General features: G+C 33.6%; 2 protein-coding genes across 5 annotated transcripts in view; one reads left to right on the forward strand and one right to left on the reverse strand.

Moving 5' to 3' along the window:
* VRK2 (VRK serine/threonine kinase 2) overlaps positions 1-5,439 on the forward strand; it is a 99,232-nt gene extending 93,793 nt beyond the window's left edge. For 3 of the 4 annotated variants that reach the window (XM_052648495.1, XM_052648497.1, XM_052648494.1), the window contains exon 14: positions 5,069-5,439. In XM_052648495.1, coding sequence (XP_052504455.1) covers positions 5,069-5,413 — 345 coding nt within the window. In that variant the 3' untranslated portion in view covers positions 5,414-5,439. Of the gene's footprint in view, positions 1-3,734; positions 3,773-5,068 lie in introns of all 4 variants that reach the window. The other variant, XM_052648498.1, reaches the window with a different exon arrangement.
* A 42-nt stretch (positions 5,440-5,481) lies between these two features.
* Positions 5,482-15,377, reverse strand: part of FANCL (FA complementation group L) — an 88,883-nt gene continuing 78,987 nt past the window's right edge. Inside the window, exons 8-14 of the mRNA XM_052649271.1 lie at positions 11,833-11,983; positions 8,900-8,983; positions 8,385-8,430; positions 8,223-8,304; positions 7,257-7,373; positions 5,874-5,945; positions 5,482-5,517 (exon numbers count right to left, since the gene is read on the reverse strand). Coding sequence (XP_052505231.1) covers positions 5,482-5,517; positions 5,874-5,945; positions 7,257-7,373; positions 8,223-8,304; positions 8,385-8,430; positions 8,900-8,983; positions 11,833-11,983 — 588 coding nt within the window. The remainder of the gene's footprint in view (positions 5,518-5,873; positions 5,946-7,256; positions 7,374-8,222; positions 8,305-8,384; positions 8,431-8,899; positions 8,984-11,832; positions 11,984-15,377) is intronic.

A 15,377-nucleotide genomic window follows, 5' to 3' on the forward strand; every position in this document is an offset into this window, starting at 1 on the left:
GCAAAAATTAGAAGCATACTAGGTAGGCATTTCTCATGTAACCAGCAAGCATACAAGTTTATCGAGAGAGAGAGAGAGAGAGATGCTTTTTTAGTACTAATAGGAGTCTTTTGCATTTATTGTTATTAAAACAATGGTAGCATCATTTGTTTTCTGTTTTCTTTTTAAATTGATAATCTACTTCAAATGAACAGAAGTTCCCATTTATAAAATTTTATAGTTCCCATTTATAAAATTAAAGACAAATATTACTCAGTGACAAAATTTAGAGGTTCTTGAATGCTCTTTTTCAACCCTTAATGGGCACTGGTATCACTTGAGTATGTAGTAGAGAGGGATATAAAAATACTGATGCCCACATTCCAAGAAAAGAAATGGATTTGTTTTAATTGGGGTGGTAATGCGATAGGTGTGTATAGATTTTATCACTCCTGAAAGTTCTTTGTTCCTTTTCTCAGTCAGTCCCTTTCCCTCAGGGACAACTTATATTCTGATTTTCGTCACTAAATTTAGTTTTGTTTAAATCTGGGTCTCCTGCATTGCAGGCAGATTCTTTGCCACCTGAGCAACCAGGGAAGCCCCTCACATACATGTAGTTGTATGGTATGCCCTCTTTTCTAGCTTCTTTCACTCAGCATGGTTTCTTGAAATTTCTCCATATTATTGCACCCACCAGTAATTTGTTCTTTTTCGTGTTGAGTAATACTCCATTGTATAGTTACATCATAATTTGTATATACATTCTCCTATTAGTGGGCACCTGGGCTTCCCCTGACCCTTCTTGTTGTTCAGTTGCTAAGTAGTGTGAGACTCTGACTCCATGGACTGCAGCACCCGAGGCTCCTCTGTCCTTCACTATCTCCCGGAGTTTGATCAAATTCATGTAATTGAATCGGTGATGCTGTCTAACCATCTCATCCTCTGTGGCCCCCTTCTCCTCCTGCCCTCTTCCTGATCTTTCCCAGTATCAGGGACTTTTCCAATGAGTCAGTTCTTCGCATCAGGTGGCCAAAGTACTGGAGTTTCAGCTTTAGCATCAGTCCTTCCAATGAACATTCAGGATTGATTTCTTTTAGGACTGACTGCTTTGATCTCCTTGCTGTCTAAGGGATTCTCAAGAGTCTTCTCCAGCACCACAGTTCAAAAGCATCAATTCTTTGGCACTCAGCCTTCTTTATGGTCCAACTCTCACATCCATACATGACTACTGAGAAAACCGTAACTTAACTATGTTAGCAAAGTGATGTCTCTGCTTTTTAATATGCTGAGTTTATCATAGTTTTCCTTCCAAGGAGCAAGCATCTTAATTTCATGGCCACAGTCACTGTCTGCAGTTATGACACAAGTCCTTCTATGGATATGTTCTGTTTGTCCTGAGAAGTGGAATTGCTGGGTAACAGGAGAGATGTATGTTCAACATTATAAAAAGCTAACAGATACTTGCTATTTTATACTCCCACCAATAATGTATGCAAATTCCAGCCATTCCACATCCTCCCTCCGCACTATTTGGTGTTTGTAAGTCTTTCTAGCCATTATAGCATTGTGTGTATTAGTATGTCATAGTGATTCCAGTTATCATTTACCTGATAACTAATCATTGTGAGCACCTTTTCATGTGCTGACTAGCCACTCATATGTGTTCTTGTGTGAAGTGCCCTTTCAAGTGTTTTTATCTTTTATTTGGATAATTGTTTTTAAGATATAGGAATTCTCTACATATTCCACATCCGCTGTTCAATATCTATATTGCAGAAATGTTCTCCTTGTGTGCATCCTGCCTATTTATTTAGGCTTTTATGAACAGAAACTTTTTGTTTTTATTTGAAATTCAGTCTATCAATTTGCCTGCTTGAAGATCACAAAGTTATTTTGATATCTTTTAGAAGGTCTATAGTTTTAGCTTTCATATTTGGGTCTATGAGCCATCTCAAATCAATTGGGTATAGTGTGAGTGACATAGAGGTTGACGTTCATTTTTTTCAATGTTGTAAGCCAGTTATCCCCAGACCGTTTCTTTAATATTTACTTATTTGGCTGCACTGGGTCTTAGCTGTGGCATGTGGGATCATTTCCTGACCAGGGAGCAAACCCAGGCCTCCTACTTTGGAAGCACAGGATCTTAGCCAGTGGGCCCACCAGGGAAGTCCCAGAGTAAATACTTAAAAAGACTTTTCTAATTTAATTTCTTTGGAGCCCTTTTCAGAAGTCAGCTGACTATATAAACATGGTTCTATTTCTAGACTCTCTTTTCGATCAGTTTATTTGTTTATCCTTAGTTCTGAAATCAGGTAGTCCTTCAGCCCCTTTCTTTTCTTCAAAGATGCCATGGCCATTTTAGATCATGGTCCCCTCCATTAAAACTTTAAGAATCATCTTGTTAATTTCCACTAAACAGCAGAGTCGGATTTTAATTGGGACTACACTGAATCTAAAGATCAGTCTAAAGGGAACTGAAATCCCAACAACATTGAATTCTCCAGTGCAAGAACTTGACACTTCTCTCCGTTTGTTTCTTTAAACAATATTTTTTAGTGTAGATAGCCTACACTGCTTCCATTAAAATTATGTCTCAGTATTTTGGTTTTTAATCCTATTCTAAATGTCATTTTTCAAAAACTTCATATTCCAGTTATTTGTTGCTGGTATATAGAAATGAAATTGTAATGCCCTTGTGTCTTGAGATCTTCCTGCGATTCACTTCATTAGTTCTAGTAGTTCTTTTGTATCCTTAGGATTTTTTACATAATCAGCCATGTTTTCTGAAACTTTTCTTCCTAATGTACATGTCTTTCATTTCTTTCATGTCTTATTGCACCTGCTGGGACCTCTAATACTATATTGACTATACAGTGTAGTAATGAGTGGGCATCCGTTTTATATTCCTCATTTTAGGGGGAAAGCATTCATTCTTTCACTATTAACTATGATGTTCGCTGTAGATTTTTCCTAAATGCCCTTTATTATCAGGCTCAGGAAATTTCATTGTATTTATAGTTTACTGAAGAATAAATTTTAGTCAGGAATGGGTATTGTTTTTTGGGATGTGTTCAGATCATATAATTTTTCATCTTTACTAGTATAATAAACTCCACTTAGTTAACGATGTGTTGTCATACTGAATTCAATTTGCTGTTTTTCCATTATAGATTTTTATATTTCCATTGATGAGAGATAGTGGTAATTTTTTGTTTCAGTATCCTTGTGTGATTTTGTTTTCCAGTCACTGTGCAAGTTAAATTAGAGGGAAGTATCTATTTTCAGAAAATGTTTCAATAAGATTTGTCTTTCATGAATGAGAGTTTAGCAAGAAAACTATCTAAGTCTATAGTTTTGTTGTAAAATTTTAAATTATGAATTTACTCTCTGTCACATGATTATTAGATTTTCCTTTTCTTCTTATGTCAGTTTTGGTAACTGATCTGTCAAGGAATTTGTCCATTTCATTTAATTTGTCAAATCTGTCAGCACTGTGTAGTTCATAATATTCTTTTCTACTTTTAACATCTTCAGTATCCTGGTTGCTTTATAGTGACATGGTCCCCCCAGTCCCAAACCCTGGAAAGCATTGGTCTGTTTTGCATCACTGTAATGTGGTCATTTTGAGTATGTCAGTATAAACCAAATTATACACTATGTAACTTCAGATTGGTTTTGTTTCTTTCCCCATAATGTCTGTGAGATCCATCCAAATTTTGCATCTATTGATAGCTCATTCTTTTTTTTATTGCTAGGTGGTATTCTGAGGTATGGATGTAGTGTTGAAGAACAAGTGAGTTTCTTCCAGTTTTTTTGCCTTTTGCCATTTATGTCTAGTAGTTCTCAGTTAATTACTAAAAGCAATGTTTTCTAGTAAGGATGTGAGATGCTGCCTATTTGCTATCCCTTGCTTAATAAAGGAGTAGTGGTGGTCAGTAGGGCTGTGTACCAATAAAACTTTACTCATAAACAGGCAGTCAGTGAGCCACTTATCCAGTCCTACCATAGACTGTCTTTCCCAATCAGAGCTCTTAGGAAGACAGCTGAGGGTTAAATCCTTCTATGAGTGCTTTCCCATTTGACATCATCTGTTGTTGCTTAAGGAGAGACAAGGTATGTAGGTCACACAGGACAGGACTGTCTTGAAATTTCAATAGTCGACTTCTATTTTTACCTAGATGAGGACTAACTAGATCATTCGTTTCTACATGTAAGTTAAGTTGTATGTAAATACAGTTTAAGTTAGCTTACCTGTGGTTCTTATCCTTTAGAAATATTATTTGATGGTATATTTCTTTGTGAAAGAAATGCTTTATTGGCCTACTGGAATAACTATTAACTCATTTTGCCTTTTTAGTGAATTAAACTGACAAAACTTTAGGAAACTTTCATTTGTGTGACTTTCTTAGTTCTCAGGCAGCAGTTTATAGTTATCTCAGTAATTTCTTAATGGAAAAGCTGAAGAGCCTTCAAGACATCTCTTTGGGCATGGTAAAACTAACTTGTATAGACTGATTCCTTTTTGCATAGGAGGTTAGAGTGAGCATCTTTTCTCAGGTCAATTTCTGAACAAATAGATTTTTACCAGCTGTCTTCTTGAGGTCTGTTATGGGAAGATAATGGTGCTTGGGCAGAAAGCTACAGTGGACAGGCCACTGGCTGATACCACGCTATGTGGGTGCACAGTCCACAAGTACCATCGTGCCCCAGTGCTTCTAGCATCTTTAATTATTACTGACCAAAAAAGCCTTCTAATGATGACTGTTCTTATCCCCATCAGATTAAGCCTGTTTTTTTTCTTGCCCAAAAAATCATTATTTTCATATGCTATCTTATCTTTAGATTATAAATTATTTAAGAAATAGCCTACTTCTTTGTTTAAAAGATCCAATCAAATTAACCAGATCGATTGTTTGATGCTTTATAAATACTTAAAATCCAGAACCTAAAAATAACTTCTCAGGAAAAATAATAAAGCACATAAAAACTTGATCTTATGTAACACATTTTATTTAGCATTCTTAAAGAATACACTAAAATACTTGGATAACTCAAACCTAACACATAATAAATATGTATTTTCTCATAGGAAAGCACAAGAAGAAGACAAAAATATTGTGAGTCTCAAGAATTTCAAAATGACGTAAAAAGTTCTCCACACGAATCCAGCCGAATACAATTCCCAAATTCATTTTATGAACCCCATCAAGATTTTACCAATCCAGATATGTTCAACAAGTCAAGCTCTCCATCTTGGTACACAAACACTTCTACAAATGGTATGGAGGTCACAGAATTAGACAGTTCTACAGGATTCTGGTTTACAGTGTCCCAGTTTACATTTAGCGAAGATATAAAAGTAGATATATATTATTATGCCTTCACCATTATTTTTCTTTTGATATTAGTATGTCTTGCTTTATATTTTCTCTGAAGTTATCAAATAAAATCCTTTTGATAATTTAAGTTTCTAGCTCTTCACAGGAATGCTGCATTCTTATTTCAGGCTTTTCTCCCAGACATTTTCAAGGTAATTGGCTTATAGAAAGAGAGGAATGCTTTATATTAGAAATGGTGTAATGAATAGGTAAGAATAAATAAGATAAAATACTTAAGATTCAGATCATTTAGGAAAACTAGAAAAGGGGTTAACCTATTTTTGATCAAAAGAGATTTATAAATTAAAATATTAATAGAGGCAAATTTATCTTAGAAGTTTTTTTAAAATAAATTGACAAATGCTTCTAAAAGTTTTATATATACTGATACACTATCAAATTGTATACTATATGTACTATATATATAAATCTTCTATACTATATAAATAAATCTTCTAAAACACATTACTGGAAGCTAGGTACAGTTTTATGAAATGTGACAAATAAATTGCTTACCTTACTACAATACGGACATTCACCGAACATGATGTTAAAACTCTGTCTACTAGTCAGTAGTCCTCTCAACCACTGAAAATTGTGAACAGAGAAGAAAAGAGGAGGAATGTCAACATGATTACAGGTACTCCAAATATCATTTCATTCTTTTTGAGTACATTATATTTTTATGTCAGAAGATTTGCCTTCTTAATTTTCTCTTGCAAGAGTAAAGAGAAACATTTTCTGAGCCAATACCAAACTACTAAAATGCTGAAAAACAAGGGGAAACCAGGATGGATTTTAAGGTCTGTACCACTGATTTATAATCAAATTACAGGCCCCTTTAAGGATCTGATAAAATGCATGCACCTTCTCTACCCTAGCACAGCTGTACCCCAAAATAGTGTGTTCAAATCCATGGAGTTCACAGACCTAACCTAAATCCATGAATCACAAATTAAGAACTCCTGCTATAAAAGATACCATAGGCTCTTAAAATTTAGGTATTAATTCTGATCTTAATCACCAGTAGTGGGGTTAATTCTCAACCCATTAATTACAAGCAGGAGGCAACCCATTTTTAAAAATTAAATGAATTTTCATTATTACAAAAGAAAGCATATGTTCCCTTAAGAGTATCTCTATAATTAGACCTCATATTTTATGATTTTATATACGGTGAATTGACATCCCTACCTAAATTCTCCGCTGTTAAACTGCAGATAGCACCAGCCACTAAACTAATCACAAAAATCATGAGGTGATTTTAAGGAAGTCTTTGAACAGTGAAAGCACTATACAATGACAGGTTGTTTTTGTAGACAGATGCACACATAGTTAATTACATGTCCGCTGTGCCCTAAGATAAATGCTAGAGAGCAAGTGACTGCAGACAGGAATGAAAGCAGACTTAACATATAATAAATAGTAAGGAAAGTGTCACTGACTAGGTGTTGTGAGATATTCGGATCACAAAATGCACTCTTAATATCAAAAGTAGGATTATTACATTTATTCTATAGCCTGAAAAGTAACAGGTACTCTGTAGTACTAGCTCCATTTCACTTTATTGCCACCATTAGTCCTACTTGGTTGAGTCTACTTTGTGGTTACATGAGATATTTACACAAAGATTCCAATGTTCCATCAGAATCTTTAATTTGTTATACATCAGTGAAAAATCCATGAATATAGTCTAGATACATGTCCCCCCTTCTTGGATACTTTAGAACATTTCTAAGTTCATCAGTAATCATGAAAAAATGAAACAGGGCATTTGGAATGAATGGTAAAGGAGCTAATGGCCAAAAAGGTGATCACTATTGGCTAAACAGATTTTATTTTAGATTTCACATGTGTATTTCCTACGCTGTTAAGTCTTGCTGATATTTTTATTTTTACCTCATATAAGCATATATAATGGAAAGATTGGCCACACTGTGAATTATCACACACTTGATCAGGAATGGCACCATCAAGTTGATAGGCATAACAAATCCCACAATCCATAGAAAAATCCTTCAAAAGAAAAGAAATATTTGGGGATGGGTGGGAGGAAAAAAGAATACACAAGGTGAAGTGAAGAATGAATATGGTGTTAGATAATGTTAAATTTTTATAACATTTTTATAAAGGTAATTATATTGCTGTGTTATAGAAAATACAGTCACATCACTGTTTAACGCCTTAGAAAAGCTATTTGCAAGAGAAGGCTTCCTTCTTTATCCAGTAAATAATATACACAGATATACTAACAAACAGGTTCTGCTTCTGGCTCACTAGATGTTTGGGCTTAAGTAATTTTTCTAGTTTGTACATCAATATAATGCCATGATAGAATGCAAAAACAGGAATTGACATCAGTTTGTGATTACACTCAACTTCAAATGTCTGTAACTAAAGGAAAAAGACAAAAACATCCCACCAATTTAGTAGTCCACGTTTGTCATAAATCAGTTCTGTTATTGTTGCAGTGTAGTAGTATCTATTCAGTTTTAAAAAACTATACTGCTATCTTTCACAAAGACTTCTTTCAAACTAATTAGAACTTTATTTCAGTAAGCCATAAGTAGACAGTATAGAAAATCCAAACATCTCATTAGCTATGCTGGAACTTTCCCCCTATTTTTAATAATAAAGATGTCATTAATCACTTCACTGCTTGAAGACCATGAAAAAAGTAAACTTATAACACCAATCAAAGGTTAATAAGTTCTTTGATGCAACTGTTGCTTGCAGTTCAGAAGTCTGTTGTAATATTCTTCCAGTTCCTTCCCTCTCAGCCTCATTTTTCTCTGGTGCCTAAAAGAACATGTAAGTTTCATTATGCAATACCATTTGGAATATCAAAGCACTGATAAAACTTACAGATTTTTCCAGGATAGCACGAGCTGGAAAGTCAATTTCTAAAACATCTTTCAAATTTTGTAACAGACTGTTTTCTGGATCCCTGAAAGTATGAAAAAAAAAATTGTTATTAAATTTGTTTAATCATAGAAGAAAAGTAAATTGTATTGCAAAGATACCTACCACAAATGTATGTTTCTGCTCAGCCTAATTCCCAGAGGTTTTACCACTTCAGATATTTTTTAAAAAAGAAAAAAAAAATGTCAATTTAGGGCTTGCTGCTTTCATTTTTAAAGTCACATTTGGCACAGAATTTGTCTCTTTATTGAGCTATATAACTGATAACACTGTATTATATATTTAGGTATACAGCATAATGATTTGGTATCTGTATTTTGCAAAATGATGATCACAAGTTTAATTAACATCTACCATCATGCAGTTACAAAATTTGAAATATACATAGTATTTGTTAATTACAGGATTTCGTTTCCTAACTATCTGATTAGAAAATATAAATCACATATATATATATATATATATATATATATAAAGAAACACAGAAGTAGAGTTCACGATGAGACATTTTCATTTAAGATATTTACCATTAGTATATTAATACATTAGAATATTTAATTACAGTAGTGGACAAGGATTTTATGATTCTGTTAAAAACATTTAAACCTGAGATCTCATACCATGGTCAGCTCCAAGAAAACAGCACTCAGGAAGCATAGTGGGATGCCTGGGGTCTACCTCTATATTTATTGAAATGTTATTCCCTAGAATAAAAGAATATTAAAGCTTTTAGAAATAGAATGATTCATAAAAAAAATATAAAGGAGTAATTTGGGTACTTAGTTCATTGTATATCCAAGGAAAGACTGTTTTATATGGTTTTTTACAAAAGTAAATACATTACTAATTCATAATTTAAAAGAAGTGAAGTAATTTTAAAACTTTGATCATGACTAAAGATTTGGGATCCTAAGTTTCAAATCACAGTGCCAATTCATAAGCTGTGTGTGTGCACCCAGTCGCTCAGTTCTGTCTGACTTTTTGCGACCCTCCCTGGAAGACCCTGCCGGGTTCCTCTGTCCATGGGATTTTCCAGGCAAGAACAGTGGAGTGGTTACCATTTCCTCTTCCAGGGGATCTTTCCAACCCAGGGATTGAACCCACATCTCCTGCATTGGCAGGCGGATTCTTAAGCACTGAGCCACCTGAATTCTGGTCAGAATTCCATTAAAGTTTGAATTACAATTCTCTATGGAGTGATAAAGATCTCTAATATAAAAAATTACAAGTTACAAACTGAAAAATACTCTAAATGACTTCTATAACTTTCTTGAAAAGAAGAACATAAAAGACTAAAAATACAATAAATGGTAAAAATAAATGTTTAAGATTTGAATTTTATACAAACATTGTTTCTCCATGTGAAGATTTCCTGTGTAGGGTAACAAAGGGTTCAATTCATATTAAATGTTTGGAAACTGTTCATTTAATATCAAAAACAACTAACAGTTCATGAAATCTAAGAAGTAAGCAATTTCTACTTGATACTACATTCTTTGATAAATTTTGACTATACTATAGTACAAATTTCAGAAATTTTATTGCTTTTATCGAAGGTACATATAGTGTAATTGTTCTGGAGAAGGCAACCGCACCCCACTCTAGCACTCTTGCCTGGAAAATCCCATGAACAGAGGAGCCTGGTGGGCCGCAGTCCATGGGGTCGCTAAGAGTCGGACACGACTGAGCGACTTCACTTTCACTTTTCACTTTCACGGATTGGAGAAGGAGATGGCAACCCACTCCGGTGTTCTTGCCTGGAGAATCCCAGGGACGGGGGAGCCTCGTGGGCTGCCGTCTATGGGGTCACACAGAGTCGGACACAACTGAAGCAACTTAGCAGCAGCAGCACAGTGTAATTGTTTAAGGTTAATTTGGATTTCATTTTTATGGTAAAAATGTCTTGATAAATTCTATACACTATAGCATAATCCTTTGGCTAAGGGTGGCAACAATATAAATACAATTATTACAGATCTGGCAAAAAGAAATAAGTAAAATAAAAAATGAGTACAGTAATTCAATAAGAAAAACAAAATTACAAAGGTAACTTATAATCTCACTGTTTAATGCATGTTTTACCACGAACACAAATTTCACATTAGCGTTTAGCAATATCTGCTAATGGCTGCAGAAACTTTCACCTAACAACAATGGTCATACTATCGAATCTTTTGATTAATTTGCTGAAAACTTGGTCCTAGAAAGGCAAACCAACGTCTGAAGAGAAAAAAAAAAAAGGAGCTAAAACATAAATATATAAAGAAAGTGAATAAAACCAAGGTTGTTTATGCTGAATCATGAGAAATAAAGGAAAAAGTGTATTTAACCATAACCTGGAGAAATAATTATAAATGGGGCCATTAATACTATACTTCTTTGGAGACACTATTTTCATTTTAATATATACTTGTTCACAAATATACTGTAACTTGGCTAACTATTCTAAATTAAATACTGCTAAGACTTTTTCAAACTCAGTAAGTAACAGTACTATTTGTAGAACTGCTGCACTTCTCTCACTTCTCGTAGTAACGTGTCCCTTTCCCCAGCTAGATAATCTGTTATGCCTAGGTAGAAACTATGCAAACTGCTCAGTAATTTGGATATGATTCACATCAAAATATCCTTCATAAAACTATAGTTTATTTAGTGTGATCTCAAATATAGTTTTAAAACTTCTAAAAGCTTGAAAGGTTGAACTTTAAAGCTGATTTCATGTATTGCTTGCTCATAATGATAATATATGAAACAGTAATTTCATAGTAAATAGAATATGGTAATATTGCCAGGATGATATTTATGGTTATTCCTTATCTTATTAATTAAAAAAGCCTGGTAGGCTACAGTCCATGGGGTCGTGAAGAGTCGGACACGACTGAGCGACCTCACTTTCACTTTTCATTTTCATGCACTGGAGAAGGAAATGGCAACCCACTCCAGTGTTCTTGCCTGGAGAATCCCAGGGACGGCAGAGCCTAGTGCGCTGTCGTCTGTGGGGTCGCAGAGTCGGACATGACTGAAGCGACTTAGCAGCAGCAGCAGCAGCAGTATAATACTTAATATATATTCAATTATTATTTTGTAAAGCTTTCTTTTTACTCTTCAATGGCATGCATGGCCCACTTCAGGTTCTTTTATCCTCCTCTACATTCCTGTTAGAAAGTATTCCCAGACTTGTTCATACTAATCTTGTCTAGTTTCACAAATGAAGACTTCATTATTTCTAACAGCTTTTTCCCAAGTAATGGAAGTTTAAAAGAAAATCTACTCCACAATTTCCATGCTAATTAAAAGCTAATTAAGCACTATCTGAATGCTACATCCATGGATTAGATCATCACCTTTTATAATGAAACACCTCAGTAGTTGTCCTTTCTACTTAAAATATTTACATTTAAATATGTACTAATAAATCATAGTTCATCCCTCATACAAAAAAGTCTCATCTAAAATCCAATGTCATCTTAGATTCCTTTTCCAAAGTAATACAAAATACACTCAAACATCTTTAAAAAAAGAAAAAAACCTCCTTAATCCTCTTTTACCCTACCTAATACAATTCTGCGTGCTGTAGCACTCCGTGTAGGTTTTTCTGGCTCAAGTACCCAAGTCTTCTCATCAATTTCATCCATAACATCCCAGAATGTCTTCAGTGATTCCAATGCTGCCAAAAACTGACTATAAATGCTTATTAAGGAGCTCTGTGAAAAGACAAGTGAAAGCTGAATAAGTTGTATGACTATCAATAGCAGATAATCTTCCACTTACAACTCAGTTTACAAGTTTTAAGCTCTGTTTCATTTCAGCTAAAACTAGGCTCTGGTAAACAATAGTTAACTCTCCCTGCTTTGTATCTCTTCACCACTATTAGTATTAACAGATTTCTTCTTTGACTGTCACTGAACTGTGCACTTACCAAGTAAACTTTTTTAAAACCATATTTATTTTTATTATGAATAATTTTGTTCTATATGTATGGAAAAGTAATTATTAATACAAAGTATATTTAAACTATTAATGTATATAATATATATTCAGCAGTCTACACAATTTTTAATATGAAAAATTTTACCCCGTTATCAAGCACTGTATTTACAGTGCTATTTGTAATCTGATTACATTACTTTTATACACTATTAATAAGTAACTTTGCAGACTTAATTAGACATAGATTATGAAAAGGCTTTCCTCATTTTTAAAGAATACAAACAGAAATTACAAGATTTCTTTTGATATTAAATTTTAGCCAGTCTCTGAATTCAGTATTTCAGGCATTAATCCATCATGGGAATTAAATACATTTTCACTACATGATAAGAATTAAAGCTGTCAGACTTTAAAAATCAATTCATAATTACCTGATTCAAAGTCAAGAGTTTCTCATAAAATAATGTATGATTAAAAAGATACAACTGTTTACTAAATATTTTATATAAAAAGCAATCAAAACTAAAACCATTAAAAAAGAATTAGGGATTTTATTGTTTCAAATAAGAAAAAATGAAGTCACCAAAAATACTGCAAATGTACTCATCCAAAATAACTGATACAAGCCAATAATTTAAGAATATGATACACCCTGAGTAAGATGAAAAGAAATAACTCACTTCTTTAAAAATGTATTTTATACTTATATACTTAAGAAAAATCCATTTCATCTCACTTCAGCAGGGTTTTACATGTAGATGGATGTCATAGCTCAGATTCACAAAGGTAGTTTCAACTCTTCTAACCTTCTATACACAGAAAAAGAGTAGGAACTAGAACTTAATGTCCAAAAATAACCTTTTAGGAATTTGAGAGCAGGATGTCTGTTCTCTTCTAGTATACCATACTTATCTACAAGTTTAGATGCCAGAATCCAGAAATCAGAAAACCAGACTCCCAAGTGTTTTTTTTCTTTTAAACTATGAGATGTCCTTTATTTCCTCTTTCACTGAATACACCATCATTCTTTATATACCCAACTAAGAAACCAGTTTTGACCCTTGTAGATTTCCAGTCTTAGAACCTAATAAGTTCAAAAGCTAACATGAGACCTAAGTCCATATTTAACATTTCTTGGTAATTATCTTAGTATTATATACTATCAAAATAATCCATTATTCTTATTTCCATATCTAGATTTGCCATCCTTGACTTCATCTGCCTTTCTGCAGGGTACCCTATTTAAAATAAATCCCTGAACGTATCAGTCTCTCTCTTAAAACCATGTAAGTCAACATTCTAACTGGATTTTTTTCCCCTCTAGTTATATTTCCCTAACACCCACCATTTACATTGCAATTGATTTTTGTATTCTACAAACCTGATACTATGATGTCCTGGTTTACAATACACAGTGTAAGTGCAGTTCTTCTCAAAGTGATGTTTTTGTCCTTGTGATACTACCATGGAATAAAGCAACACAAATTCTAAGAACTGTTCAAGAAATATTTGTTTAAATTGAACTAAACTATTTGACATTAAAATATAACCATTGATGACTTTCATCATTCTATTTATTAGGATTACCATTATTTACAGGTAGCTTGCAAATTATATTTTATGTTATCAGTGATTAAAACCACAGTTCTTTATCATGACTTACAGTTAATATTGTTCAATATGCATACAAAGATATGTTTATATATAATAAAATGAAATATTTTCTGTGGGTATATTTACTACTCCAAACTTCAATAACCACATTCTCTATGATCATTCACAAACTTGTTTAGCACAGATAGAGAATCCAAAACTACTTAGCCATTTCTATATTGATGATATCTATATGGCTGTCTAACTCGCACACCATACTGAGATGGTCATCATCTTCCCAAAGAAGAATTCCCTTCCTGTTTTATTTTTGTTTTTTTCTTAGTGAAGGGACTACTACTTGTCCTACTGCCTAAGCCAGGAATCTAAGCATAGTTTTAAGCAGATAACCTTCTAACCGAATTTTCTTCCTTTAGACATAGCCCTCCTACTGTAATGGACTTTTGTACTCTGTAAATCTAATACTGTAATTTCTTTGCTTACAGTAAAAGTCATTAACCATTAGATGCAAATACAATAAACCATTTGCTAGACAGTATGTTGGGATTTTAATAGTTTACTGAGGTATACTTGTCATACAAAGAACTGCACATATTCAATGTGTGCAAGTTGATGACTTCGGGCATATGCATATATCCATAATACCATCACCACAATCAAGGTAATAGATACAGCCAACACTTTCCAAAGTTTCCTTATGTCCTTTTGGGGTTTTCTTGACAAAGAACATGAGATCTACCCTCAACAAATTGTAAAATGCAACTACTTGCATTGTAAACTATCTTGTACACATGGTCCCTGACCTAGAGAAATTCACAACCTATCAAATCAGAAAATCTGCACCTCATTAGACAAAGGATTATTAACGCCCTTAATATAAAAGGTTATTTACTGAAAATCAACTTTCAAAATTTATACATACATATTAAAGAAAAGGGGATAACGTTTCCCAGGGAAAAATTTCACATAATCATTTAAAAAATACTTCACCTCGTAAGTTTAGACATTATTTCTAAGTGCAAAGTTTCAGGTATGATGAAGTGCAAAGTTTCAGAGATGAGCAAAGCCTCAGATTTAAGAGGATGGTACAAAAAACAAGGTATACTGGATTGGGGGGTGGGAGTGGGTTTGTTTTCCCAAAGTAGTTTTTCTTTCAATAACTAGGTAGCTCAATTCCATGGTATGGCTTCTTTCTTACACCCCTCCCGTTACTAGTCACTGCTTTATTACAGAACGCCACTGAAGATGTGAGCATTCTTAAAGTCCTATGGGACCATGGTATATGCTCTTAATCCATTCTGGAATAATGGCTTTGTTACGATTCAACACCAATGATTTTGATTCAAAGCTTCATTTGTCGCTAAGTAGTATGGTTTTTAAAACAACCCTTTTAATGACAATTTTTATTTTCTTTGTACTTGTCCAGACTTCCCACAATAATATATATTATTTGTATAATCACAAAAGAGCACAGATAGAAACAGAAATAAAAGGTCTGTCTGCTATCCTTTCATTTCATGATGTGTATAGTGAAAAATATACTAAATTTAATGAAAC

This window comes from Budorcas taxicolor, chromosome 11 (assembly GCF_023091745.1).
Source record: "Budorcas taxicolor isolate Tak-1 chromosome 11, Takin1.1, whole genome shotgun sequence".
Taxonomy (NCBI): Eukaryota; Metazoa; Chordata; class Mammalia; order Artiodactyla; family Bovidae; genus Budorcas; species Budorcas taxicolor.